Source organism: Orbilia oligospora, assembly GCF_000225545.1.
Source record: "Orbilia oligospora ATCC 24927 unplaced genomic scaffold scaffold00215, whole genome shotgun sequence".
Lineage (NCBI taxonomy): Eukaryota > Fungi > Ascomycota > Orbiliomycetes > Orbiliales > Orbiliaceae > Orbilia > Orbilia oligospora.
In genome coordinates, this window is record NW_011645772.1 from 1334292 (window position 1) to 1362178 (window position 27887).

The 27887-nt window shown below is 44.9% G+C and overlaps 13 protein-coding genes across 13 annotated transcripts; 9 read left to right on the forward strand and 4 right to left on the reverse strand.

The window, feature by feature from the left end:
• Positions 1–542: 542 nt before the first annotated feature.
• On the forward strand, positions 543–1741 carry AOL_s00215g399 (uncharacterized protein; the record flags this gene model as incomplete). Its single annotated transcript, XM_011129601.1, has 2 exons — positions 543–1491; positions 1557–1741. The coding sequence occupies 2 exons, from the start codon at positions 543–545 to the stop codon at positions 1739–1741; spliced, it is 1134 nt and encodes a 377-aa protein (XP_011127903.1).
• Positions 1742–3680: 1939 nt separating this feature from the next.
• Positions 3681–4835, forward strand: AOL_s00215g400 (uncharacterized protein; the record flags this gene model as incomplete). The annotated part of the gene is made up of 1 exon (XM_011129602.1): positions 3681–4835. One exon carries the CDS (start codon positions 3681–3683, stop codon positions 4833–4835), a length of 1155 nt encoding a protein of 384 aa, XP_011127904.1.
• A 1088-nt stretch (positions 4836–5923) lies between these two features.
• Positions 5924–7391, forward strand: AOL_s00215g401 (uncharacterized protein; the record flags this gene model as incomplete). The annotated part of the gene is made up of 3 exons (XM_011129603.1): positions 5924–6182; positions 6403–6574; positions 6644–7391. 3 exons carry the CDS (start codon positions 5924–5926, stop codon positions 7389–7391), a joined length of 1179 nt encoding a protein of 392 aa, XP_011127905.1.
• Positions 7392–7844: 453 nt separating this feature from the next.
• AOL_s00215g402 (uncharacterized protein) lies at positions 7845–9758 on the forward strand (the record flags this gene model as incomplete). Its single annotated transcript, XM_011129604.1, has 1 exon — positions 7845–9758. One exon carries the CDS (start codon positions 7845–7847, stop codon positions 9756–9758), a length of 1914 nt encoding a protein of 637 aa, XP_011127906.1.
• A 519-nt stretch (positions 9759–10277) lies between these two features.
• On the forward strand, positions 10278–11043 carry AOL_s00215g403 (uncharacterized protein; the record flags this gene model as incomplete). The annotated part of the gene is made up of 4 exons (XM_011129605.1): positions 10278–10543; positions 10611–10703; positions 10762–10907; positions 10973–11043. 4 exons carry the CDS (start codon positions 10278–10280, stop codon positions 11041–11043), a joined length of 576 nt encoding a protein of 191 aa, XP_011127907.1.
• A 322-nt stretch (positions 11044–11365) lies between these two features.
• Positions 11366–12873, reverse strand: AOL_s00215g404 (uncharacterized protein; the record flags this gene model as incomplete). The annotated part of the gene is made up of 3 exons (XM_011129606.1): positions 11366–11775; positions 11845–12440; positions 12566–12873. The coding sequence occupies 3 exons, from the start codon at positions 12871–12873 to the stop codon at positions 11366–11368; spliced, it is 1314 nt and encodes a 437-aa protein (XP_011127908.1).
• Positions 12874–13098: 225 nt separating this feature from the next.
• Positions 13099–14766, forward strand: AOL_s00215g405 (uncharacterized protein; the record flags this gene model as incomplete). The annotated part of the gene is made up of 5 exons (XM_011129607.1): positions 13099–13195; positions 13268–13283; positions 13386–13614; positions 13712–14497; positions 14554–14766. The coding sequence occupies 5 exons, from the start codon at positions 13099–13101 to the stop codon at positions 14764–14766; spliced, it is 1341 nt and encodes a 446-aa protein (XP_011127909.1).
• Positions 14767–15004: 238 nt separating this feature from the next.
• Positions 15005–15582, reverse strand: AOL_s00215g406 (uncharacterized protein; the record flags this gene model as incomplete). Its single annotated transcript, XM_011129608.1, has 3 exons — positions 15005–15104; positions 15174–15433; positions 15505–15582. 3 exons carry the CDS (start codon positions 15580–15582, stop codon positions 15005–15007), a joined length of 438 nt encoding a protein of 145 aa, XP_011127910.1.
• A 387-nt stretch (positions 15583–15969) lies between these two features.
• Positions 15970–16994, forward strand: AOL_s00215g407 (uncharacterized protein; the record flags this gene model as incomplete). The annotated part of the gene is made up of 4 exons (XM_011129609.1): positions 15970–16057; positions 16118–16403; positions 16525–16677; positions 16745–16994. The coding sequence occupies 4 exons, from the start codon at positions 15970–15972 to the stop codon at positions 16992–16994; spliced, it is 777 nt and encodes a 258-aa protein (XP_011127911.1).
• Positions 16995–17509: 515 nt separating this feature from the next.
• Positions 17510–18999, reverse strand: AOL_s00215g408 (uncharacterized protein; the record flags this gene model as incomplete). The annotated part of the gene is made up of 3 exons (XM_011129610.1): positions 17510–18287; positions 18428–18572; positions 18726–18999. 3 exons carry the CDS (start codon positions 18997–18999, stop codon positions 17510–17512), a joined length of 1197 nt encoding a protein of 398 aa, XP_011127912.1.
• A 2380-nt stretch (positions 19000–21379) lies between these two features.
• AOL_s00215g409 (uncharacterized protein) lies at positions 21380–21679 on the forward strand (the record flags this gene model as incomplete). Its single annotated transcript, XM_011129611.1, has 1 exon — positions 21380–21679. The coding sequence occupies one exon, from the start codon at positions 21380–21382 to the stop codon at positions 21677–21679; it is 300 nt and encodes a 99-aa protein (XP_011127913.1).
• An 827-nt stretch (positions 21680–22506) lies between these two features.
• Positions 22507–23875, forward strand: AOL_s00215g410 (uncharacterized protein; the record flags this gene model as incomplete). Its single annotated transcript, XM_011129612.1, has 5 exons — positions 22507–22518; positions 22733–23112; positions 23249–23327; positions 23397–23770; positions 23854–23875. The coding sequence occupies 5 exons, from the start codon at positions 22507–22509 to the stop codon at positions 23873–23875; spliced, it is 867 nt and encodes a 288-aa protein (XP_011127914.1).
• Positions 23876–24401: 526 nt separating this feature from the next.
• AOL_s00215g411 (uncharacterized protein) lies at positions 24402–27435 on the reverse strand (the record flags this gene model as incomplete). The annotated part of the gene is made up of 4 exons (XM_011129613.1): positions 24402–25373; positions 25428–26573; positions 26631–27060; positions 27152–27435. 4 exons carry the CDS (start codon positions 27433–27435, stop codon positions 24402–24404), a joined length of 2832 nt encoding a protein of 943 aa, XP_011127915.1.
• Between the last annotated feature and the right edge of the window lie 452 nt (positions 27436–27887).

The window sequence follows — 27887 nt, forward strand, 5'->3', positions numbered from 1 at the left end:
ACTCTTTAGATATTAACAGAATTTAACTTTCCGTCCCATAACATTCGACCTTGCGAGCTATATATACACTTATATACTCAAGTTATATTAAAAAAAAATTAAAAAATTTCATCTTGTTTGCGATCAAGGGACGGCACTTATCAGCTCATAATAGTTATATAAGTGTTAAATCTATTAATATACCTAGTGTATATTAATAACTTATCCACTATAGTACTGCCATTATTAATATTGTCTAATCATGGGCTGTAAATCCGGTATCAAGCCGCTCACACAGCTATCGTGGTAGTGTAGGATCGCTGAACGATCAACCCCATTTCAACCGAAAATATTAGTGACTTGCAAGGCTGATCCGCGAAATTTTTTAGACCACATGACTAATGTAGGCTCAATATAATGCACCCATTTCCTAGTACTAAGTAAATAGCAGCCCTTCTCGACCGTGAATTTCCACCAGTTACGACCCATAGCCAAGCAGAAAACCCGTAGCCGATTGATATATACTTAATCCGAAAGCACTATATATATACGACTAGTCAATAATGAAGCCAATACCATTGTCTCATACCCAGAAGTGGAAGCCAATACCCCCACTACTTCCGGAACGGCAGCCATCTATAACATTTTCTGATATGCCCCTCGATCTAAAATACCAGATTATCGAAAGTTGTGATGCTGTCTCTTTCCTTTCTCTTTCGAAAACCTGTAAATTGTTCCACGAAGCACTCACTTGTCAGTATGGTAAGACTATTTACCTCAAACTTCTTATGCGCGGAATGTGTAAGCAGTCGTGGTTAATTTATAAAATCCAAAAAATTCGAGAGAAACAACGTAAATGGGAAGAGGAGCAGGAACGGGAGAGACAGTTTCTATATCGACATTTATTGGCACCGGGAGCCGACGTATTTTTTGATCAAATGCTACCGGAAAAAATATTTCCTGCTCGAGAAATCCTTAGAAACTATAAGATATCTGCAGAATGCCCAGTGGCTCTGAGCAAGGAGCTATATAAAATACAAGAGACCGCTCAATATTTCACGAAACTCTTTCGGTCCTCAAGCTTCGATATCAGCGAGCCACAGGTATGGCTCAACAAAGAGAGGAACCTATGGGACCCGGCATTGCCTCCATTATCGGTCCTGAGCGACGAAGACCTCGATGAGGCCTTTTACGAATTTTGGCTGGTTTTGATGTTATTCAAACATCCATGCCTCGTTCGACGCTGGAGGCTTTATTTGGAGGGTGACGATCGCATCTGGCTTTCAGAATGCAAAGCCATATTTGGCTATAAGATAACTTACGATAAAGCAAAGGAAATGAAGCTAACGACAATACGGATATTTGTGGAGAAGTTGGTCAGGGACTTCGTGTCATCCTGTCATGAATTTGCACACTCTAAAAGTCCATGTTCGGGGCTTTTAGATATCGATACCGGCCCATTTTATATTACACCGCACTCAAACTGCCTATATTTACCGTGCAGTCAAGATAGTAAGTTCACCTTTGTTTAGGTTATTGCTTTAATTTAAGAACTTTTGCTAACGATGGCCATCTAGTGGAGAACTATCACCTGTATATTAAGGCATTTATGCTCCGATATAGTTTACCAGGAATAATGCTTTTCTTGAAAGATGAGATTTTGAGTGGCTACCATACGCTTAAACATGATGCAGAGACCTTTCTAGAAGATGAGAGACGGAAGGGCAGAGGTGCGCAATGGGAACATTTGACTAGGAGCTAATCCGTAAACGACACCGAAAGTTCTTCGAGCTGGTAGCTGGTTATTCGTCGACCACTGACGGAATATTATCCTTATTTACGCGCGTATACGAGACTGCTATTTTTTTTTTACAATATTGACTTCGTTTACATGGACGTTTGAGGGCATTGATTCACCATCAACCGCTATCAAACGGTAACGTTAAGATAGATAGAAAAAAAAGAAACAGAAAAAAAGAAGAAGAAAGGATAAACTAGTAGTTAGGTGTCCATATATAATGGATTAGACTGTCACTGATCATGATGAGCTGATGTATATATATCCTTAATCTACACCAAGTCATACTGTGTGTTTAAGACGTACATGTCTTATGCCGAGGCTAATAACTTGGACGTAATAACGATAGCGTGAAAAACGTCAATTAATGATCAGTCCATAATCTGAATATCCTCAACTGTAGATGTATAACTAGGAAGGAGAGACCAGTCATCTTCAAAGTATCAACGCTTGAAAACGCCATATGTTTGATCATGACCACGTGTAAGTAAAGGACGGCTTCCTAAAACACCAAACTTCTGGTTGGTTAACCCTTAAACCCGTGGGTTGATATGCTTAATATATTATTCTGCCGAACTTATAACATGGCTTCGTCATTCAAGCTAGGTCTAGATCTGGAAACCTCTCAATTACCAAGTAAGAATCCCATATATGCCACGAATTTCTGCTATCAAAGGTTTTGTACCTATCCTAGCTGCACATGCGAGAAGCTACCAACATTACCTCTGCTCACTTTAAAAACACGGACAACTTGCTAGTTATACTACCACTAAGCCCCATACATTGTTGGGGCTCTGTGGAAAGTAGTATATCCAATAGTAGCTATACTGGGCCACGCTCGATTTTATATATACTTACTATTTGATCTAGATTCCGAAACTAAATTTTGGATTATATAATTGTTATGCCTTAAAAACGACCAAACAACTTCCAGAAGCTTCAAAGAGTAATATATAATATTATATAATATAATGCTAGTTACCATTCCAACAATGAATCTCTTCCAATCTCTTTGGTAGGTCCTTTGCCCAGGGCGCCAGTCGATGCGTTTATAGTAACAAAGTACTGCATAGCTACGCAAGTTGTAGCTCAGACCTATCGTATATGCATATATGTAGGCCTAGGCATTTTACTGCCGGCTGCCCCAGTCGACTAGTCTTGGCACGAACCGATGTGTTTGTATTCCCCGATTTGAAAAATACAACATAGTCTGAAACAGCTACTTGCTCATAACGCAACAATGTTTACAATTGCAATTTTACTGCTGGGCAGTGCTGATTTTTTTGAATCTTGACGTTGTCTCGAAACCGGCCTGCCCGACCCTGATCGATCTGGTTTGTGCGCATATAGATGCCACATATACACATCCAGATTTTCACGATAGTATTTAGATGTTTGCAGGTTGTCTTGAACCATTTGCGAGAATTGCTGTTCTAGACTCTGGAGCTCTGATGGCGCTGCTAAGAGCATGTAAGCTGACGAGGCCGGGCCGTGTATAGCAAATTTCCAATGGAAGAGCTTTAGCATAGTCAGAATATTCGAATTGAACATGCAACTGGTGTATACTAGCTAAGCACACTAACTATTAACCAACGACTAACCCTGTCCCAAGACTATGCAGGAAACTAAATGCGAAACAAAGATGTTTATTTGCGCAACCAGACTTATAGTATAGTATCCATCGTAGACACCGCTAGCGGTACCAATCAGTTAAAATTATGATTCTAACCTAATTATATATATAATATAATTACAACCTCTCAATACCTTAAGGTCTATGCATGATTTCGAAACTCCCTGCTACATAGGGGCGTTCATTTAAGCTGCGTATACACTTTTCATGAATTCAGCAAATCTCATCTACCTAGCTCAAGACGTCGGTATTTTGTTTTTAGTTTTAACAATGCTTGTACTATCTCGGTTTCTCTTCTGGATTTTATTTTCTTTAAATGTAGGGTCAATTCCCGTCAAGGATCCCCAACTACATGCTGGAGCTCCCGTGCCTAAGAAATTAGATAGCAATCATAAAAATGCTGTAACCCAGCAGCTAGAGCAGAACAAAACCGATATCCAGCGAAATGCGACCTCTTCTCTCAAAGACTTCGCCATTATCAACAGTACGGATATAATTCCATTAAACACCTCAATTTTTACTCCGGTGCCACTAGAGCCTGAATATGTTCCGTACTTGAATCAGACTTTTGGTACCGAAAATACCAAGGACCAAAATAAAGAGATGTCTATCTCAGGCGCCAAAGAGGATCGTTATTTTTCACCCACAAACTTCTATACCTTCAAGTTGGTTTGCCCAAGCCTTTCAGAAATCATAGGCGATGGACCGGACCCCGAAAGACGAATGAGCCAAGATCCTAAGGGATACCGTTCTTTCGCAAGCACCCCTAAAAATCGCCCTTCAGCAACGGAAGATCTCGAAGCCGCAGGTTTATTCTTCAAGGTCCTCCTCGCGGTATGTCAAAACTGCGCCGAATGTGATCCCCAGACCGGCCAACTAAAAGTCATCCCCCCGGGGAGGTGCAAAAGCGCCGACATGGTAGGCCGTTGTGCGAACTGGATCAACTGCTATTGCGAAGTCGAAATGAAAGATTTTATAGCCCGAGAGGATATCAGCGATGCAGAGGCTCTAGATATTTATAGGACGCTTGAAAATATCCCTGACTGGATTAAGAGGAAGTTCCCGAATCAAAGGTTCAGCACTTTGGATGGGTTGTCATTGGCTTGGCAGAGGGACGGGTGGGGTCGCCCGAATCCCTTACCGGTTGGGATTCTTTGTTGCGGTGAGGTTGTTGACCCCGATGAACCGATTCCAGAATATGCCCCAGATACGATCGAACCATTCCCTTTATATGGACCGGGTCCGTCAGATACTCGGAGGGACTACCAGTGGCTTATGAGCAGTGGCCCTGGCCTATGGGGCATCGGTGACAACTCCTACTACTACTACAAACGTGATATCCCGTCGGGCGGTGCCCATGGTGCTGATTCCATAGAGGGTCGTCAAGAAGGGAGGGAGGATATAACGGAGTCGATCAAGGTTTGAGTGTATAGTGTGTGCATGTATTGATCATGAAGCTACCAAGAATTCTAGAAAACGTCTGTCTTTCACTGGGTACATGTACAATTGCATCCCTGTAATCCATCGTTTTGCCATGTTAAATTTTTAGTGTCGTAATTGCATCCAAACAAATGTAATTTTTGCATCCTCCTCTACCCGGGATATCCATGTAAAATAGTTGACAAGATTCACAAGAACTCTGGTAATTGGCGCTGGCCGACAGTCCAATAACGTTTAAGTACGTCGACGTCGACATTGTAAATTTAGCGACGCCTTGATATGCCGAATCTCCGTTCCCACCAAGCCTAATACAGATGACTTGAACGACAGTTTCTCGTTCGAATGGATCTTTTCTGATTTCCGCCCTCATTGCTTAGATCGGAGCAGTGGCTGAAGCATACGCATGTAGATACCTCTCCCTTTCTGGTCTGGCGTGTTGCATTGTCGTCATCTACTGTCGATCTCGAACAGGGGTCCCGAAGGGGGCAATTCGTCGACCATGGCCGGCATCTGCGCTGCATCTGCATCTGCATGTAACTGTTCCCTGAGAATGTCCACAAGCATTTAGATTTAAAACCGGTACCCCGACATTGGACATAATGCATTATCTCCCCTCCTTTTTGTTTTATTTTCTCGCCGCTAAAAGACAAGAGTTCCCTTGGTTCAAGAATATATCTACATAGTATACTTTAAGATACACAATACCCAGGCTGCAGGCTGGAGTACCTTTGAATTATCATATCAGGGTTTCCCCTTAAGGCCTTCGACATTCGTTTCTAAAGTCGGGGTCGCCGTTAATATTTCGAAACACATTCGACACAGAGCAGTGGAAGCCTAGGAAATCAAATCTTTTATTAACGTTCTTTATTCTGTGTTTATCAGATTTGACTTTCCGGCAGTCTCGAAGCTTTTTTCATTCCCTCTTTTCTAGAATTCTAGAATGGATTTATAACTCAATCAGATCCTGATAAAAATCCAAATCAAAGCCTTTTACTCTAAATCGAAACCCCTAAGAAGAAATTTCGAAATTTCAATCATATCAACCTCATCGGATCCTCGAACCGCAACCCACGATGCGTTACCTGCAAAACGGCCCGAGAACGTGGGCATTCCCACTAATCCTGGTTGCAGTTTCCCTTACAGGATGCGAAGCGAGACCACGACCGTGGGCTGCTGAAATTCCAACTGCAACAGCCATATTACCTTCAACTACTGGCGCAAAATTACTCAGACCAACACCGTTCAATTTTGCTCAAGCATTCGTAGAAAAGAGATTAAGGAAGAGAGATGAGTACCCTGATAGTGTTTGTGGATTTATTGGGGGTGACGTTGGTAAGTTCAAGAATTCCGTATCGTATCTGGTGCCATTGCATTGATATCCTGTCTTGGTGCTTTATAATGAATCCATGGATACCACCCATGCATGTATACTACTTCCACTGCAGATAATTATGCAACTCCAACGCATATTATGCAACAGCTAGAATTACGAATTTGAATATCTTAATTTTAAAAACTCTAGAATAAAGTACTAATAATAAATTGAATATAGCATCACCTGCCGTATGTTCCTCGGATTCGGCATGTTTATGGGACCAGGCACATGGAGCTGTTGGATGTTCAGCAACAGAAGGCGACGGCGATTTAGCAGTTTACACGACTTGCGTCGACAGCAATAACGATGATATCGCTAGCTTGCAGAATAACCCTTGGGCATTTACTTGGTAATATAATTTTTTGCAATCACTGATCAAAGGGTTCATGATACTAATTGCAAATTGGGGGAACTGTAGCTCAGAAGAGTGTTTTCGAAATTCATACGAGTCCATTAGCGGTCAAGGATTCACACAATGGGGGTGTGGAGGGTCAGATTCAGCGACAACGGTGCTTACACAACCGAGTGGTGTCGATAACCAGAGTGCAAAAGTGTCTTTGACGTCTATAGATATGACTACACCATCGAGTTCAAGCTCTATCGAATCTTCTACAAGCACTTCTTCTTCTTCTTCTTCTTCCAGTCAACCACCTCCTAGTACGACGAGTTCGGAGCCCAGTAGTTCTAGCTCCGAAAACTCCTCTTCCACAGATCCACCATCAAGCACATCTAGTGGAGATAACCAGTCCTCGACCACCAATGGTAATCCTTCATCTACTAGCAGTGGTTCCACTCCGACGAATTCCAATGGGACTTCGGCACCTGTGCCGCCGAGCGACTCGTCTACCAATGTCGGTGCAATTGCCGGCGGAGTCGTTGGAGGCGTTGCTGGCCTAGCGTTGATTGCCGGTTTACTTTTATTACTTAGGAGACGCAGTAATAAGGAGAAACTTAAACGAGTCTCTACGGCTTCTGGCGCAAATCTGAGACCCCATGATATGGGTGAAGTTTATGAACCCAAGGAACTAGATGCCACGACTCCAGAAATTCCGAGCGAGTTACCAGGAGATTCCCCAATGGTTGGACCGAGTAAGCCAGCCGCAGAACCGGTCGAGTTGCCAGGGTCTGAGGTGCCCATGAGGCCAGCGCCCGAGAAGAAGGTGTAAGAGAAGAGATTAGTAGATAGATTTAATGTTCCCAGGCTAATATGCGGAGATATGCTCAAATATATGAAAGATACCTCTACCACACTCTTTTTGGCCTCTCACTAATAATATAATGATTTGTATTTTTACTATATCGTCATGTGTCTAACTGTTAAACTAATGAAAACGGCGTTCAATATAATACTCAGTGGCAATATTTGGCTCATACCGAGCTCATGGAGACCGAATCCATCATAAATGAGGCTGTTTTACTTCACATGTGCGCACATATTACAGAATCAAGGGGCCCATGTCTAGACAGATATTATCGGTGCCACGGCTTCATGCATGGGAACCACGTTTATTTATACTACCAATTGCAAATATTCATACAAGAACTTAAGACTATCGGTCCAACTAGACCCATAGACCTGCGGCACCGTCAACACAGCAGGAGAAGCTGGATCCCCAAAGATGACGACTTTGGTGCCATTTCGACACTTAATTCTCCTCTCAGCCATAACTTTGACCATTTACTCGACTTCTGTTTCAGCCTTCGCCTTCGGTTTCGGACCCGCCCAGCCCGGTTATGGACGTCTAGCAACTCAAACCACCCGTGTCGACCGCATCGACCGAGTGTCTCCTGATTATGATTGCTACAGCCTTATACAACCTCAGGCTATCAGGTCAACAGACCAGGCCCAAGTCAATCCTGGGGAACTTCAGGCTGTTGAGGCCGCTATAACTGCAAATTGGGCGGACACCACTCAGATGGACGCTGTGGCCTTCTATACAACTCCGGATTGCAGAGAAGATAGTAAAGCATTGATTGTTCGGTGGTTTAGCGACAAAAAGTTGCCCCAGATGTCCTACTTAGCCGCCGGATTCGAGGGGAATCGGGTTCCAAGAAGGTTAACAGCGTATCGACCCATTACTATACCACCAGGCCCAGCGTCTGAAGAAGATTATGAATTAGCAAGCGTCGATTTCGAAGCTGCAATTCTCCAGAATCCGGGATTGATGAAGCCTGGATCCGTGTTTGCACCTCGTACGACCCGCCGTTCTTCCGTGACTTATTGTGATGGTCTTGTTCGCTTTGCACAGTTTGGAGAAAGATCTATTCGAGCACTTGGTGGTATAGCAAAAGAGTATTTTCAGAACAACCCTGACGCGGTTGAGGTTCCTGATGATCAAGATTTCGCCAATTGGCCACAGTTGGAACAGTTGATCCACAAGGAATTGCAACAGTTACTTACGGGGGCAACTTCGTTGCAGAATAGGCCTAGGAGTAGGAATGCCGTGTTTGTGCCAGGGAGTTTCAACTGTAACGGGTTACAAAAGGTGGCTTACGTCGACCATAGACCGGCCCTAGGTGGATTAACACAAAGTGGTATGGAAGAAGAGACTGAGGTTGTCCAGCACGATGAAGTGGTACTTGACTCGGGTCAAGTCAATCCATCACGTATACGTGGACAAGGAAACACTGGACGAAATATTATAGATCCAGAGGAGGAAGATGATACACGGTATGGAGATTTTAGGATAGATACGGACAGCGAATCGTCGGAGCGAGCCGCCTCGGATATGCTTTTCGGATCCTCTAGAGAGCGACCTCAGGGGCCGAATCTGAATCCTGGTTCGGGTAGCATTGTCCAGGCTACCACAGCGCCTGCTACAAGTCAGGGCCAACAGAGCGAAGGGCAGCCAAGAATAGGCGGGATTAGAGGACTTAGAGCCAAGAGGAAGAAGGAAGCCGCGGCTCGTTCTAGGCCCGCGGGGACTGAGACTGTAGTTAACCTGGATAACGAAGATGAAGCTGAAATTGCACCTATGAAGGTGCAGGTGAGCGAAGGGAATCTAGAAGATCAAGGGTTCAACGTACGTCGATTAGGTGACCTTGACCGTTCTGCAGATCCCGAATACGAACTCCTCAGAGCGTCACAACAGCAAGATAACATCTTCGGTCCCATCAGTTCGTTTGCATCACGTCAAGCGCAAACTTTTAACACTCAAAATTATAACTACCCTCGCAGAGGGGAGGGCACCAACCTTGAGCAATTGAGAGGGGTGGTTAATCTATTGAAGCAACAGTTCTTCCCCTCGGGATTCCCTGCGCTCCCGGGTAGCCAGGGCCAGAGTGAAAATAACGACCGCCCGAAGATACATATTCCTATCCCAAGGTATACGCGTATCCAAGAAGAAAAGGTACAAATTCCACCACTGGCACAAGGTATAAAAAATAGCGTTGATACGTCCGCGCAACAACCATCGGAATTTCTTAGAGATCTGAATGAGATATGGCTCGAGTATGGGGGTCAGGAGCCAGCAATACCGGTTGTGATTAGTGACATGCTGTCTGATAACTTGCAGCCACCACCTGGAAGATAAGTATTATAGCTAGGATACTTAAGTGTATTATACCATAAACAACTTATCTATTTACTTAAGTAGCTACCAAGTACCTAGCTAATATACTATAATTCATATGTCCGCTCCTGTTATAGTTTGTATGCTTAGTAGATATACCAATACGGCCCAACCCATACAATTTTCTTATTTTGAGCATACATAATATATGTAACGTAACTACTCCGATTCTTGATTCTCGATTCTCGATTTAATACCCTAAAGATTGAAACGTATCATGATCCCGACAAATTTACAAACTGACAACGTCGAATACTAATGAGATGTTGTAAAAAGTGCGTTGTTCCCGACCCTTGTTCCCAGCCAGTAACTACAGCCAGCCTTCCTTGACGCACGCATGACATGACTGCGACCAGGCATTCGTAAACCCCAGAAATACCCTCAACTTAAGGCCGACTAAACATCCCCATCGCCTTTCCCACCCCGCTCCCCACCTCCGTGCGCAATCAAAACCCCTCCCGACATCAAAACTTCATTACCATGTCCGACTGGGCGCCTTACCAGTCCACCGACCCAGAAGCTCAACGCTCCTCTCTGAGGTCCCCACCACCAGGAAACAACGGTTTCTTCTCCACATCCCCACGACTCGAGTCGCAGAGCAATCCGTGGGGGGACAGTCGATCATACAGTCCTTCGAACGTTATACAGCCCGAGAATGGAGTTAGTTCTTCAACTTCAGCAGGGTTTGGGGCTAGTCGAGGAGGAAGGGAGTTCGTGAATCAGTTCGAGACAAGCTTACCGTTAAGGTATACAGCTTCCCTTACATTTTAGCATAGAAGTCCAAAGGATACTAAGGGATTTTGCTCTTTTTAGAATGGATGTCGAAGCGGCACTGACTTACATCCTTCTCCCGCCGGCCGGTGGCGTGCTGTTCCTTATGCTGGAGCACAATAGCGACTATGTTCGGTAAGACCCGCCACATAATGACTGTCGCGTGAGCATCAACTGAATAATCGACATATAGCTTCCATGCCTGGCAGTCGGCACTCCTGTTCACAGCGATGTTCATACTACATCTTATTTTCCTGTGGTCTCATTTCTTTTCGGTGCTGTTATCATTTATCGATTTGGGACTTATTGTGTACTTGAGTGTAAGGGCATACAGCGATGGTAGGGTTGCCCCAGTTTATAATCTTTGAGTTCACTTTGACTATTGATAGCTAACTAGCTTTTAGCTGATACCCTGGATCGATTTGAAGTTCCGTATTTCGGGGCTTGGGCTAACTCGTTTGTCGAGGAAGAGTAGACGGTAGACGGAAGGGTGGTTGCGAAGTACATGATTGTATTAGCAAGTTTACTAGAGAGTATTTGGGGTTTATACATCTTATTGTATTTGCTATTCAGACATACAGCCTTTTTTCAAGAAGCTGCGGGCGTTTGGGATTTTTCTTCTTCTTTGGCGCTTCCTTTGGAATGGACTAGAGCGCTTCAACAACTTGGATGATTACAATTAATGATAATATCATTCTCTAGCGTATTATACGCCCTCATTTTAGTATACTGCGAGTTAGCATCTCTATACCACCCGTATCGCATCCTAAGACCGCAGGATCTTTAAGATGTCGTTTTTAACGAAACTTATCAGCTAGTGCCCTCAACATCTTCATCGTTTGTTCCTCCTTTGCCCGGTGCACTTGTAATCTCTCTTCCCTCTCTGCTTTTCTAGCTCTTAACAAAGCTTCCTTTCTTAGCTCTCTTTCGTTTTTCTTTCTTTCTTGTGCCGCTTTATGGTGCTGGAAACTCTCTTCTCCTCCCATCAGCGTAGATTCGCCGACTTCTTCCACATCCCCACCTTTGGCATCCGCAAAAGCTTTATTTGCAGCAGCAGTTTCACGTTTCTTTTCCAGCTGTCGCTCCCTAGACCCAGCCTCAGCACGAGGTACTAGTTCTTCTAAGCGCTCCTTCTCCATTTTTCGTTCTTTCTTGCGTTCGTAGCGGAGGTCGGCGCGACGGAGATCGGATTCTTCTTCGTCGAGTTCTATATTTCGCTGCAAGTTAGTCATTGTGCTCTAAACTATCCATAATACGTGCAACTTTGGGCTCCTACCTCTTTGTAGCTCAAGATCTTGTGTCGTGGGTGGCTTTGCGCCAGCTTTTGGCTTCGCAAGGCTTTCAGGAATGGCGGGTCCGATCATGTCGCTGTCGTCACTTTCGTTTCCATCCTTCATCTCAACATCCTCTGAGGCGGCCTCGGACGGTGTATTTTCTCTCTCAAGTTTCTGTAGAGCTCGAGTGAGTTCTTCGTCTGTCATACCTCGGATCCTGGATTCGGCTTGGTCGCGAGTTTCAGCGCCTTGATCATCGTTCTTTTTCTCAATTCGACTGTCTCCGTGCCGACGACTGCGATCCCGATCCCCACGCCCTTCTCTTTCTTCCTCTTTATCTCGGTGGCGATCTCGGCCTTTATCGCGATGGCTTCTGTCTCTCTCCCTGTCTCGATTCTTCTCCCGCCTATCGTCATCTTTATCCTTGCTCCTCCGATCGTCTCTTCCGTCCCTATCCCGCGAATTTCGTCTCCGAGTCGATGCTTTGTGTTCTTTTTGGAAATTTAAATAGTCTTCCCAGCCTGGTAATTCGGAGTCGCTATCAACTTGGACTTTATAGTCCTTATCATACCAGCTCGACGCTAGTTCTCCCATGTTCCTCCATGAATTAGCCTTAAGTCCATAGAATCTTAGGAAATTCAACAACTATTCGCAAAAAAAAAAACCCATATTTTCTGAGAAAGAGAGACATCGTGAAGTGAAGGGGGTGTTAACGGAACTTACCATCGTCCGACGAATCGCTTGAAACGGCTACGAAGCTCTCGTTCGTCAATGTCCATCACATTAACTGACTTTTGGATATCGAGATATTTGGCAAAGAGAGCGAAATATGCTGGAAGCGAGGTTTGAATGTCGAGAGGCTTGGAATTGGAGGGTAAGAGGACCGGTACTGATTGCTTGGGCGATGGCGACCGACGAGGCCGGTCATGGCGATTGTGACGACGGGAGGATGGATCATCACCATGATGTCGAGAGGTAGGAGATCGCGAACGTGAGCGGCGATAATGACGGTCGTCTCTACGGGAAGACATATTGTGCTCTGTTGGTTGGTTGGTTGCTGATGATAAGAATGATGGTAATGGTGATGTAGTGAAGATGGAATAAGATGGAGGGAAACGCGACAGAAATGACCACAACCTCAACACTTCAACACGTCTTCCAATGCACCTCCGCTAGTACTACAACTGGAACCCGACCTTGCGATATCGTGATCCGAGAACTCATAACCTCAAACCCATACCACGACCAAACGAGATATGTCAAGTGAGGAGCAAAATCCTCCCGTGAGAAGACATTCAAAGAGGAACTCTACCGATATGCGAGCACAGGGCGCCCCGAGGCGGATGACAACCGGTATCAACATCTCCAATCTGATATATTCATGCATATCTAGCCTGGCCCTGGGCTAACATCGTGACTTCACAGGCCCGCTAGATCTTAAGTAAGCTCACTCAGGCTATTGCCTTGTCTATTTGCCTCACGAGGCGTATCGTGGCATATGCGTGTCGAACCGTCACGCTGATCCAATATACCATAATGCCAGCTTTGAGCTACCAACATCCCCTCCCGCCGAAGGAAAGCCGGCACAAGATGTCTCTGCTTCAGTATCCACGGCTATGACGGTGAATACATTTGCGACAGCACCGGAAAGGGTGTCGTCGCCGGCATCGGCAACATCAGCTCATACTATCAGCGGCCTCTCAGCCGCTGAGCCCCCTCGTGACTACGCCTACCTCCTCGATCCTCTTATATTTCGGCATCTCTCAAACGTTGTCAGTGTACCCGAATTCTGCCTCCATCCACCCCAAATTCTCACCCAAGTACTCCATAGGTATGATCAAAAATGCCAACAGTTATTTCAAAATCTAGGAACGTAACCAGCTGTCGCTCGTCCCACTATCATCCCATTTGCATACCTTAGCAACCCACTGTTCCACCGCCCTTGCATCTACCGCGGTCACGGATGCTCATAATATCTTTCCTCTGTGGACTATTCGACTTATTTGCTTCTCTTTGATCTCTGCACAAACTACCGCCTTCGCTGCTCAGGAAATCAAAGTCTTCGGCGATTTAACATCGAACTTTTACCGTAATCCATCTTTCATACACGCCGTTCCCTGGGATCTCAGAGTTCTAGCTATAAGATTACAAGCTCTGGGGTTTAACGATTGGCGAAGGTGCTTAGAGCATTTTTACATGTTGGCGAAGGAAGCAAGAAGCGAGGCTATCAAACAACGACATTCACCAGGAGAATTCAAATTATGGCGCGACAGGCTTCTAGATCTTGGGCTACGTGTCGCGGCAGCATTGATCGAGATATCTGATCTTGATGGCGCCGAACGACATCTAAAGAGTCTAATGGAAGAGAAAGATGAAGTGGATAGTGGTATCGGGTTTAGACTTCGCGAAGCGGTATTATACATGCAACTTGGGCAGCTAGATACGGCGAGGAAATGTTATCTGGCTAATGGAGCTAGTGAAGGAGAGGATGTGGATACCGTAATTGAAGGGCTGAGATTGTTGGCGACGGATGACTTTGAGGGTGCTGCAGTTCTCTGGAAGAAGCTAGTAGATAGTGAGAGTGAAGGAGAGAGGAGAACGATTTATTTGATAAATATGGCAGTTGCACTGTTATACTTGAGACGAATGCCGGAGGTAAGTTATCAGGTTTATTCATTCGGTCAAGAGAGGAGACTGATATTGTCGATTAGGTACAAGCTACCAGCAATTTTAGGATGCAATCAACGATGGATAGGCAACTGGCATACAGCTACAAATCGCTCTCGTTTAACATCGTGACTTTGCAGACACTCTTAGATTTCGAGTATGAGCCATTAAGCTTGGATATTAGACAGCAATTGGAGGTGCTGAATGATGAGATGGCGGGTGTGCTGAAAAAGAGGGAACAAGCGGCTCATGCGTAATACTTGGTACTACCTACTTGAGTACCTAGGTGTATTAACCATCAGGTGTTTTAGTGGTTCATATGATCTCAAACTACGATATTTCTAGGAGCGGACTTTGGTTCTTCATTACAGTTCATTCATCTTACACTAGCGCTCTGGCTAAATACCTTGTTTCTGATCTAAAGCTCGTTCGTACGGTTGCTTATATCTCTTACCCATGTAGCCGTATTCACGCTCTGTCTAAAATCGACTCGCTCTACTGAGCAGGCAGAGTCAGATAATAACCTCTCTGCCACAACATCCAAGTGAGCCCGGTCGAAGCGGCAATCAATGGGCCAGTGAGACCCTCACCGAGACTAAGATGGACATATTAGCAAGCATATCAAAACCAAGACCCAGTCGTATAGGACAAAATTGTAGCCTACCTCGCAGTCCCAAACCACAACCATTCGCTAACGAAATGCCACCCAGCCAAAACAAAAGTTCCAATGCAAATATCATAAATTGGACCATTAGAGATGTTGTAGGCAGCATAGAACCGGATCAAAGCAGCAAGCATGGTCCATGTTCCGAACGTACGCGAGGAAAGGCCATTAACTTCGAAGGGTTTGCCAGAGTAGACGCGTTTGGTGAATTTGAGAGTTGCATAGCATTGCATTGAATTGGCGACAGATACTACGGAGACCTGTTTGGAACGGTATTAGTCCTTGAAAGTTGCATTCAGAAGCAATAAGGGTGGTCTGGAGGATGCCGTACGAATAGGAGGAATTTAGGGAGAAAGCCGGGAGAAATAGGCAATGCATTCCACCAACTAATATCTTCGACGGCGTCCATTGTATAGTAGTATGTATAATCTAGACCCGATTACTCCGATTTCAGATCCTTCTTGGCGATAGTTTTGGTGTAATAAAACGCGTCGGTCAGTTGCAGCGTTGAGATGCCGAAGCTGAAGTTGCAAGTTAAAATGGAGGGTAGAATGGGTATAACTAATGGCGGGCGTCAGCAGCCTTGTCGTCTGTGTCTGTTCGGTCTGCCTGTGCTACCAAGCTAATCCCGGTCGCCAAACGGGTTACGTATCCCTCTTCAGCATCATTCAACATCAACCCACCTTGAAACCCGTCATGATCTTATAACCAGCCTTCAACTTCACTGTCCGATACTCCGAAAGGCTAGAATATCAATCGCCCGAACTTTACGACTCCGTGTTCACAAGCTACAACTATGGCGACAAGCTCTTCCGCCAACCAGAACCCATATGATGACTATCTGGGCCCTCGTGCAGACCCCGACCTCATCGACCCAGATGACTGTGTGCTCCCCCACATACCCACCTAAAAGATAAAAAAGGGTACTAACTTATACTATCTAGTGGATATTAATGACCTCGACGACCCTCTTGAAAACGAAACCTCTGATCGACAACCCCTCACTGCAGCTGCGCGTAATGTCACGAATGCCGTCCCCGGTGAAGACCGCCGCGCACCAGTAGATACAATCGACGAGTCTGTGTGGGACACCGTATCTCGCGACCTTACGGCGATATGGGAGAAAACGAAACAGGTGCTTTGGCCAAAGTTCACGTGGAAAAAGTGGCCAGATGCGGATACGGTTTTGAATAGTAACCAGGCCGATGAAATTCGGGATTGGGATTTATGGTATGAGTATATTAGACTTTTATAGGTCCATAATCTACCCCGCCTGTTACTACTGAAGGGTGGTAATCTTGGGGGCTTATGGGGATAGTCAAAGGTTTTCTAACGTCTGGTACAAATATAGGGGACCATTGCTTTCCTCACTTCTACTTTCGTTGCTCCTATCCATCGCCGCCTCGAATGAGCAAACAACCAATGTCTTCTCTGGTGTTTTTGCAATCGTCTGGATCGGTGAGGCCATTGTTACGCTCCAAATCCGTCTGCTCGGCGGAAATATGTACGTCTCTCAGGGTTATCCTACTATAAGCTTCCGGGAACACCACCAAACTAACCTCGTAAACCAGCTCCTTCTTCCAATCCATCTGCGTAATCGGCTATACCCTCTTCCCACTCGTCGGTGCTGCCCTGCTATCTGCTGTAAAGCTACACCCTGTGATAAGAGTCCCGCTATACGCCATCTTCTTCCTATGGAGTCTGGCAGCAGGTGTTAGCATCCTAGGCGGGAGCGGGGTAGTCAGAAACCGGGTTGCGCTGGCAGTATTCCCGTTAGGATTGTTCTATTTCTTGTTAATTTGTCTTTGTTTAATTAGTTAGTTTTGAGGGAGGGAATACGGTTATAAATGATGAATACATAAGGGCTTAAGAGAAGCAGGTGTATCTATCTTTTTTGGAGGATTAGTACGTTGGAAGTGATGGTTGGTTGAGCTGTCTGAAAGATGAAGGCGGGGTTATCATTCAGTGTATTATATAGCGTTTTATGGGTTTTTGGTTCCAGCGTGTCTGAAGAAAAGTTCTGTACGAAGATCAAGGTGTCGAAACGACACCTTTAACAATTTTATCTTCTTGAATTGGTGCCAAATGAAAGCTGTAAGTCCAGAGAAGAGGGTATGAGGCTGCAAGTCAAACCGCTTGAATTGAAGACATCGTTATCAACAGGTATGCAAATAGCATGTATAAATACACTATTTCCAAGTACTCGCTATCCAATAAACAATTAACTCCATGCCCCATGATATATCGATATCCCGATAATCACAAATTTATACAAATTCATTATACACCAAGTCCCAAAACTCAGTCTAGCAGAGATATATGTATATATCCAGAAACTACTTCTTCTTCCCCGTATCCTCCATCTCCAAAAACGGCTGCTGCTGCTCATAAGCCTCATACCTCTGCGGAGCAGCATACTGTCCAGGAGAAATATACTCCCCACCGACACCATGCCCATACCCTTGCTGATACGCAGGTGGAGGATGCTGTCCATACCCGGTATGGCCCCATTGAGCCTGTTGTTGTTGCTGTGGCCAGTACCCCTGATGCTGTCCTCCCGGACTTGTTATCGGCGATAGTCCAATCGGTGCGCCCGCCTGTGCCAATTGTTGCTGATCCACCGGTGTATTATGATAATGTATATGTAATTGCGAAGTAGATACAGCGCCTCTCCCGCTGATATATAACCAAAAATTCTTTCTAATTTCTTCGTTCGTTTGGTCTTTCTTCGGACGAAGGCCACAGGTTAAACAACGGGTCATTTGGCGAGGGAAGAGGCCGACCATCACCGTAGCTAGGACACCGATAACAGCGACTATAATTCCTATTATGGCACCGATATCTAGACCTCTTCTGTTGTCGTTGCCATCTTTGTCATTGTTGTTTTTGTTTTGGGAGTTTGGTGGGTTTGTGGAAGTGGGAGATGATGCTGAGGTATCGGTATCGATGTCGGTATAGGTTACTCGAGCATCAGCGTTGGCTATTGGGGTGACGAAGACGAAGATTTTGGTTGAGGATGCTGCGCAGGACCATGATTCGGGGCCGCCGGTATCTTGCGGGTCTAAGGTATTGGTTTTGACGATATATGTTGCGCATTTTGGTTTATTTCCAGTACTATAATTTCATAAGAACCGGGATATTAGTAAATCTACCACTTGTATATAACAACTTTGCAATTTGGGATAAATTCATGAAAAGCATACCAAGTTAGGTATGAAGTTAATATCGAACTACAATCGATCGTGAACCCGTACGGAATACAGAAGTTATTCGGATCATTCTCTTCGAAGCATGTCCTTGGTGCGTTTACACAGCCCCGAGGGTTGCAGCAGCCCCAGGCGGTAGAAAAAGGGCCGAGTAATGTGCAGGTGTAATCTCTAGGGCAGTAAATCGGAGAGGCTAGACTTAGGAAACATTAGAACTAGTTAGCTCTGTCATTTCACCTTTTAAATACCAATATCATATATATAGTGTCCATCTATAAATATATAATATCTACCAGAGATTCAGTTTCTGAAGCGCTCTGTATTCCAAAGGGTGGTATCATCCTACCTCCATCCCCATTGGCATATGCGCAAAGCCTATCATCTACAGTTTGTCTGGCAAATAATTGCTGTGGATGTATAGCAGGTGGAGCTGTGATCCGGGATGCATATGCATTATATCTGTGAATTGGAGACTCCGATATCGATCCGCCACCCCGCGTCGACGTCCGCGTAGGAATCCATTTCTGCGTTGGAGTTTGTTGGATATCGGAAAGGACGAGGTCAGCAATGGCGAATGGAAGACCTAAGACCGCCGCAAACAACGGTATCCTGCTGCACATATCTGCTGCAAGCTGGTAGCTAGCTTTTCCCGCTTTCTCCGTATCAGCTCCCCTTTGGTTTCCCTAGCTTAGCGCCTTAAGCCCAAATCGCAGGATCGATATTCTAGTTCTGGATCTGGCGCGCGCAGGTATGTATGTATGTATGTCGATTTCGTTAAGTCAAACCGTCGACCACCCTCTGGATAACTCGGGATCTTTTTACCAATCTGGTACTATGCGAACACCTGCAAGTAAAAAAAAAGTTTGGGAGGATTTTAGGGGGGGCGGGAGAAATACCCCCCGGTGCTGTGTTCTAATCCTGCGATATTTAAGCATTTTAGTGGTTCATTTTTAAGCCTCTGATTAGAAAACCCTTTCCCCTTCGATCGGCTTGAGGTGGAAGGTGTTTCTGCTGGGGTCAGTTGTCGGTCTGGGGGTCTTTCGACCTGTGGAGTTGCAGTTGGGCTCTTAACCTTTTTTTTCCCACTGCGGCTGAGGTGCAGACAAGGTTGAACAAGGACATGGTTTGGAGCTCTTGACAGCCTAACTTATAACTGATAAGTACTTTGGTTGACAAACTTGTTCGTGTTCCCGGCCTTGGGGCGCACAAGCGTGCCCCGGATTGTGGGATATATATAGTTTGGGAGCAAGGCCGAAAGCTTTGGATTTGAAATAGTTACTAAATAGCCAGAAGCTGCATGTATTATATTGATGGATCAGGATCAATAGCTTTGAGCTCTGGCGCGGCCCCGTAGCGATAGCTATCCATATATGCATATGCATATTTAGTGCAGTAGATACTAATAATCATATGTATTGAGAGCCTTCCATGGTTTGGATTCATACTTACTCGGGAGCTATGGTAAACATAATATTTAAGCCGGGTATACGTAAGGTCTACAGCTAGATTGATATCAATCATGAGCTTTTGTTTCGAAATACCTTAGCGGGGGCAATAAACTGCTTGGTTTTTTCTTGGAACCGAAGCTTATTGTAACCGGGCCTCAAGCTTCAGATGCGAATAAATAAAATAAGAATAACTTTTTTTTATTTTAACAAATATTACTAAAATTGTAACTCTGACGACCTTAAATTATGTGTCCATACAATAGACTTAATTCTATGAAAGGCAAGCTAAAGTGGTATAAATCAGCAAGTATCCTTAGCGTTACGTATACCTCCTTGCTCCAAAGTTCCAAAGTTGTTAAACTGAAGAGTAATTCTGCAACATTTACAACACAGCTGCCTGGTGCCAGTGACCCTGACACTGGTGATCCCAGTGTCCATAAATCGCGGCAGAGTAAACCTTGGCCATTAAATTGGCAATTCATAGTGCTCTTAGTGTGGTGGAAGATTGATTAATGCACAGATTATAGTACTAAAGATACTAGTATTAGCTAAGTGAATTCATGAATGGATATTCAAGTTCTATAAGACTTTAGAATTGACAAGAAAAAAGTCTGAGTGTTCTCCATAGAGTGTTTCTCAGTTTGCTTAGTAGAAGTGTATATAAAATGACTTAGTGACTACGGTTAGGCTAAACACCTAGCTAACAGGTACCTAAGGAGATTCTAACACAAGACTATACTATACCACTACTTACTTAAGTAACTCGGTAGATAGGTAAGTACCTAGGCTAGGTAGTAGATCGGCAAAATTATCGTCACCGTTGTGAAGCGAAACACTAGGATTGGTTATTTATGCATATTTATCTCTCGTTCTAGATCTTGGCCTTTAAATTGATAAAATAAGATACATATAGGTACTTAGTTTTATAGGTATCTGGTATGTATCTATAAGTACTTGAGTAGGTCTAAATTATTTCTATCCTTAATCCGATACCGGGGGGGACCAATCCCACTATTAAAAATCACTCTCTAGATCTACTATATGCCGGTCCTGTGCAATACCCTGGTCTGAACACCACCACGGACACACATGTACATGGATAAAACGAGGAGACCATGAAAAAGTATTCGGACGTTACTAGGAACATCGGGATATCAATATTACAACCCATTTGGCCTCCGTATAATTTCTTTATGCCCTTTAGTTGGTTGGTTGGGTTCAAATTTAATTGTTGATATAGATTCGAACTGAAGATAAAAGTTAAATATTTGTGCACCCGAGAGCGCGAGCATGTTCATAGGCTTTAAGGCACGCGTCACAATCTTAATTCAATGACCTACTCCCCATGGTATACTACGTACCAGTGTGCACGCAGATGGTTCTAATTGTCCCCCGATTATCAATTGCAAGATCAGCCAAAGATTTGCGCAGTCAGCCTATTAATGGTGTCTATACTAATATTCTCACAAGGTCATTCCTCTACCTCCGGAACCAGGAATATCAGGTATCTAGAGCTAGACCTACTTTGCGAATTCGGTGGCAAGACTTCACCATGGCCCTGAGTTCCCGGTTCACAGTATCTTTTCGGAAGGTACCCTTCCAAACCCGCCGCCACTTCTTCCAGATCCCACGTCGGAAAGCGGCGGGTTCTAATATCTACCATACCTCCATACTGCACAAACTGGACTGGGCTCCCACTTCACTAAACAAGACCTTTGGCGGACTGCCTAGTTCCCGAGGGTTTAACACCCAGACGTCAAGTATGATCCCCGAAGCAGCATCTAAGCCTCAGGATCACTACGATCTTCGAGAATTCGAAGACTACCCACCATCTTCAATTCAGGAAGCCTAAGATTGTAGCTTCTGTACCAGAGACAAGCTATCTCCAAACTCTTACTTATTGCTCGAAGAAGATCTCATGTCCGCCGAATGTTAGTCTGAACACAAATATACAGCTCTAGAAAGAGAACTACCCACAAACCCAGATGCACCTTCATTAAAGACCTTGATTTGTCCGTTAAAATCGCTCTTGACAGACCGTGATATAACGTCTGCTGGAGCATCTGATAAATTCTTGAAAAAGAATTTGTTTCCATTTGTTGACGAGCGTAGAGAAAAGGTCTGGGGTAACCGCCCGGAGTACTGGGAACTGCTGAGTAACTCGATGGGGGCGTTCCTTAGGCGTCGCCAAAAGATAAAACCCAGCGTCTGGATTAGAGGAGGATGTACTTGTATATATAATAACTCGTAAATTTTTTCCCTTTTCTTTTAGTTGCCTTGCCGTACATTTTCAATTGATATGCTTTGACAATGCAATGGTTCAAATTCAATCGCAAGCTCGGATACTCATGAGGTTAGGATCATAGAATTTTTTAAAAAAAATAATTACTTATATATACCTAAGTATCTACATGAAATAAAATAAAACTCGGTTTGTTTTGGCCAGCATATTGTTAGATATCCTTATTACTCTAGACTAGGCCGCATATTCTTGGTTATTATCCGACGTCTTGTTTCAACACACATAAATTCGACCCAGAAATGTTAAAACTCGATATTCTTAGCTACATGTACAGTTGCATGAGTTCAAGGCCCGCAGCAGTTTCATACGACTCGAACGCAACATCGAAGCTTCACAAATAATTACTTATATATATAAGAATATACCGGTTTCCAACCATGCCTTTAGCTGTAGGCCTGCCCCCTTGTTCCCCGTCTTTCCCATGAGTTCATCCTAGCTATAGCTATGCCTTCCCGTTGAGCTTCAAATGCAACAATATCAACACTGTTGGCATCTACAACCTAGTTTTATACTTTATATTTTTATGATATCGACTTTGAAATCCTTTATGTATAACAGACAGATGAAAACAGCCTAACTAACATTCACCCCCCCGCATGCAAGGCAGCCGGCCAATTCCGCGCCGTGGCCTCTTTAACCCGCAACCTCGAATCCTGCCGTAACATAATAACCAAAACCGTCGCCGCAGGTGCCAAAATCCTCTTCCTCCCGGAAGCATCCGACTACATCCCCATCTCCGCCTCCGAATCTCTAAAACTTGTCAAACCGATCGAAACCAGCGAGTTCGTCTTGGGACTCCAGGAGTCCGCAAAACAACATAAATTACCCATATGTGTTGGAATTCACGAACCTGTCGCTGGAGGGGAGAAGGTGAAGAATACGTGTATCTATATTGATGAGGATGGGGTTGTTAGACAGAGGTATCAGAAGTTACATATGTTTGATGTGGAGCTGGCGAGTGGGGTGGTTTTGACGGAGAGTCGGTAAGTCAATTACTATAATTCCCTTATATCTATATACATCCGTGATCATTAAGTGCTCGAAGCATGCATGAGAAAGTATATTAAGCACACTTGAATGCTCATGGGATAACATTATAACTTGTATATCTAAATTTAGGAGCGTGGAACCTGGAAAATCTATTACGTCACCATTCGATACTCCAATTGGAAAACTCGGTATGTTGATATGCTACGACGTAAGTACACAAAAATCCCAATCCAATCACAACCCTCATAGCTTAATACAAGAAACGAAAAAATAAAAGCTTCGATTCCCTGAAATCTCCCTCCAGCACCGCCGCCTAGGCGCCCAAATCATCTCATACCCTTCAGCATTCACCCTCCCCACCGGGAACGCAGGCCACTGGCATACCCTCCTCCGTTCCCGAGCAATAGAAACTCAATCATACGTTATCGCACCCGCGTTAGTCGGTGTTAGTAATTCAAAACGGAAATCATATGGCCATTCTATTATCATAGATCCCTGGGGGGAGGTTTTGGATGAGTGCAAAGGAGTTGATACTGAGAATGCAGAGGATCCCGGAGAGGACGCCGGTGGAGAAGAGGATATTTGTGTAGGGGAGATTGATTTGAGAGTTTTGGAGAGGGTTAGGAAGGAGATGCTGCTGTTGAGGAGGACGTAAGTATATTCTTTTTTGGATTGATTCTTTTTATGTTTGTCTATTTATTTGTAGCTTCGGAACTAATATTTTTGATATATAGGGATGTTTATGGGGAAGTATAAGTGTAGAATATCTTTATGTCCGTAAAAACTAAAAGGGAGATTATGAACTAGGAGCAAAAATTAATAGGATTAACTTATGGGTCGCTGCTTTTGCTTCATAGCCCAACAATACCTGGTGCCCTGCCAACGCCCTATCTTGAACCTTCAGTACCTTATGCAGGAGTCAAGGTTGGTATTAGGTTTAAGTGAACGGGTTGAATGTGTCTGATATGAAATGTTGGTAAATATACAGGAGCACCACCACTGATTACAAAACTATGCTTGTATAACGATTACCATTGGCTAAATTTATAAAATGGGGTCAGAAGGGAGGGGGAAAAGCTATTGGTGAACGAATTCCTAAAGGATAATACAAAGGTGGGATATCGTAGTACATAAAACTCAAAGGCCGTTACAGGGCAACCAATAAAACCAAGCTCATTTTTTGTTTACCAAAGGGGGTGTGATTAACAAAGGAAAAGTAGGTGCTTGCACGGAGGGCAAGGGTGAGGGGAAGATGAAAAGGACATGATAAAAGCGGTTATGCCTATCTCCAAGACTGAAGGCCTGACCATGGATCTTGTTGCCCTGGTTGCCTTTGACCCGGAGGAGGTTGCTGTTGCGGTGGCGGCGGCTGCTGTGAATACCCTTGTTGGGGGTACTGTTGTGGGAAACTTTGCTGCCGGTTCATCGGTGGTGGTCCGGGTGGTGGTGGTGGGACGTATGCACCAGGGTTATATGGTTGCTGTTGAGGCTGATATTGATTGTACGGTGGGTAATTTTGCGCACTTGAACCCCTTCTGACGTATTGCCCGTTTGCATACTGTTGTTGCGGTTGCTGTTGCATCATAGGATACTGTTGCGGTTGGCCAACGGGAGAGAACTGCTGGCCGTACACAGTCTGCGGCTGAGGTTGGGGTGTGATCTGTGGAAACCCTCCATACCGCGGAGTCTGAGGGGGCGATGCAACCGGGTGCTGTCCGACGGATATCGGCGCAGGCGAATGCTTTCCTTGATCTCCGACAGACATTTTTTCCATCAACTCACGGATTCTCTGTTGTTCCCTCTCGGCGTTTGCGCTAGCACCCTTCTCCTTCTCAATCTTTGCGAGCAGATTTGCACCTTCTTGTCTTCGGTTGTTTACGAATACATCGACATTCTTGTCAAGACTGTCGACCGTATCCTTCATCTCACCGTAGAAACTCTTAGCTTTGTCCAGACCGGACTGGATGTCCAAAAATGCCCTATATACTTTCTTGAAAGCTGAAACCACGGCAGCTTTGTTCTTTGCCAGCTTTTCGTATCTCGATTGCTCAGCGCGAACCCGCTTATCTTGTAGCAGTTCACCATATGCTGCGGTGAGGTCCTTCATCAGGGATTGCTGCTTGTGGGTGGCTTGCAGCAAACGATTCTGGTGTGGCCTGAATTTCTCGAGCTCTGAAGAGAATAATTGTCCCTCAATGTTACCCATTGCCTTTTTGTTGAGAATGAGAACATGGTTGATATCATCATTATGGACCTGGGAAACATTAGCTTATCCATCCGTAACTGCACTAAACATTGAGAACCCTACCTTTTCCTTGAGATCTTTCAAGACCTGCATGCGTTCTCTTTTGATGAGGTTTAATTTCTTGAGTAGCTCTTCAACTCTCTCGATCTGTGCCATAACGCTGATCTCGCCCGAATCGTCGACATCCAGCAAACTCCCTTCTTGTGCCGGAGTACTCCTTTTATCGAGCCGATATCCATTTTTTACCAATGCCTTCTGGAAAAGGACGTCCACTTCTTCCTTTTCGCTGGCAACTCTCAGATCTTCAATGTCGTCTGCATACTGAGTATACTGATTCAGCAGAGCTGCATCACTCTCGCTAGCGGCATCGATTGCATTCGAGAGGTTCTTGATATCTTCTCGTAGGGTTTGTGTTAGAACCAGAGATGGTTGCTGGATCCAATCGTCCATATACTTCGATCTCATCTTTTCGCAAATAGCTTCTTCAGTATCTAATGCCTTGGCGCACTGCATCAAAACTTCCTCTACTCGCAATTTGTCGTCTTTGAGCTCGTCAAATACATTGACGAGAAGAGGCTCTGCCGCGATTTCATCTGCCCAAGCTCTGAACTCAGGATCGACCTCAAAGTTTTCCTCGAATCCACCCTTCAGCATTTTCAAACTGCCGGGGAGTTTTAGGTAGTCTAATGCAGCTGCTAATTCGGAGTTGGCGATATCGCACTTCTCGGTCTCAGCGCGGATAAGTTTGGCCTTTTCCTCGTCATACAAAGAAGCTGACTCTGTCACCGACATCGGCACGATCTTTGAAAATATATCTGGACCTATTATACGTTGGATATCTTGTCCAGCATACAGTTCCTGCACCGGTATCGCTTTCGAAGCTGGGAGCTTGGAGATAGCCGATAAAGATGTCTCACTGGGTATTGTATGGTGGTAGATATAATCATTATCCTTTTGGAATTCTGCCCTTTTCTCCTGAACCAAACTGAGGTGTCGCTTCATCATATCCGTGACTATGGCGCTAGTTTCGGTAACTAGATTGGAATTTGCTGGAACAGACGACGGTACCGTGCCAGCATTCTTGACAGCATCCCGTCCCAGACGTTCTGCAACGCCCATCCTGGCAAGCCCAATACCAAATTGGTTGGTAGTGTTTTCGTGTAGAGCTTGATAGTACTGGGCGATAGATCCCATATAGTTCATTTTCGCCTTGAAAACACGTCAGCACCTTAAAATAGAAGCCTTCAGCGAGTTTTGTCATCGTACCTGAACCAAACCTAACCAAAATTTCGAAAATATTTCCTTTGCGGTATTCTCTGAACAACCTTCGGCGGCCTGGGAGTACAAAAATCCAGCCTGGGCCGCTAACTTAGCTAGCATGCCCGGTTTCTTCCCGTCGCCGATCTGCTTTTCCAAGAACACTTCCTGCGCCTGAGCAAGCATGATATTGATAAGAGTCCGGACTGTTTCTCTACTTAAATCGGATGACGGAGCGTGTAGGAAGTTCTCGTTGATGTAGGTAAACATTCCGGCCGATGCTTGGAATGAGTGATAAGCAGTTTTAAGCCCTGCATCTTCCGAGCGATTTTGGTTGGCGGCATGACAAGATAGGACAGCAGAGATGTTAAAGATTATGGAAGCCTTTTCGTATGCGAGGGAGTACTGAGAGATCTGTTTATGTGTGAAGGCGTCGTACCTGATCCGAGTGTCAGTGTTCTATTCTAAGTTTTCTCGATCTGTCTATATTCGGGCGTTCGTATAAGCGCCAAAGGTACGGAGTACCATACCATGTAAATGAGATTTTAATATGATTCTCATCGACGGGAAACCGTAGATCTAGCAGTTCTAACTGGCCGTAGTAGCGGTATAGAAGATCTCGTCCAGCAGCTGAATCCTTTCCTGCACCTCGCATGTCCTGACGTAGGCGGTTGAGCGTCGCACATTCTTCGTTGTACTTTTCGGGGTCGCCATAGGTTACTCGGATGTAGTTCTTCAGAGGGGTGACCCAGTCGATTTCCTGTGTAGTCTTCAAAGGGCAGCTAATCATAGGAGCTTGGTGAAGTCCGGCCATGGCTGTAGTTGTCCTCCTGGGAGGCTGTTGAAGGATGGAGAAGTCGTCTGAGGGGGCGGTGGTGGTGGTGGTGATAAGGAACAAATGGTGGGCTGTGTGGAAATCGTTCGCAGCTCAGTTCAGTTCAGTTCAGTTCAGTTCAGTTGGAGCAACTCAGGTACCCGCCCGCTTAGCTAGGAACTCCACGGCTATTTGGTCGTCCGATCCAGCGCTCAGTTCCACAACAACCTACTTAAGCAAGTACCATTCACCACCTGCAATCCCCGCTTTTGACTGCGATTTTCGACGGAGAGAAGACGTCAGTGGATATCCGAAAGTGGAGCCTGATGATGAAGAAGCGAAGTTGAGAAGCAGCTCCTGCGGGAAAACCATGGTAATATAAAATAAAAAGGGTGTGAAAGGGAAGGCCTTTAAGGGACGCACAGCATGTAAGTATGGCCCAAACTAAGCTC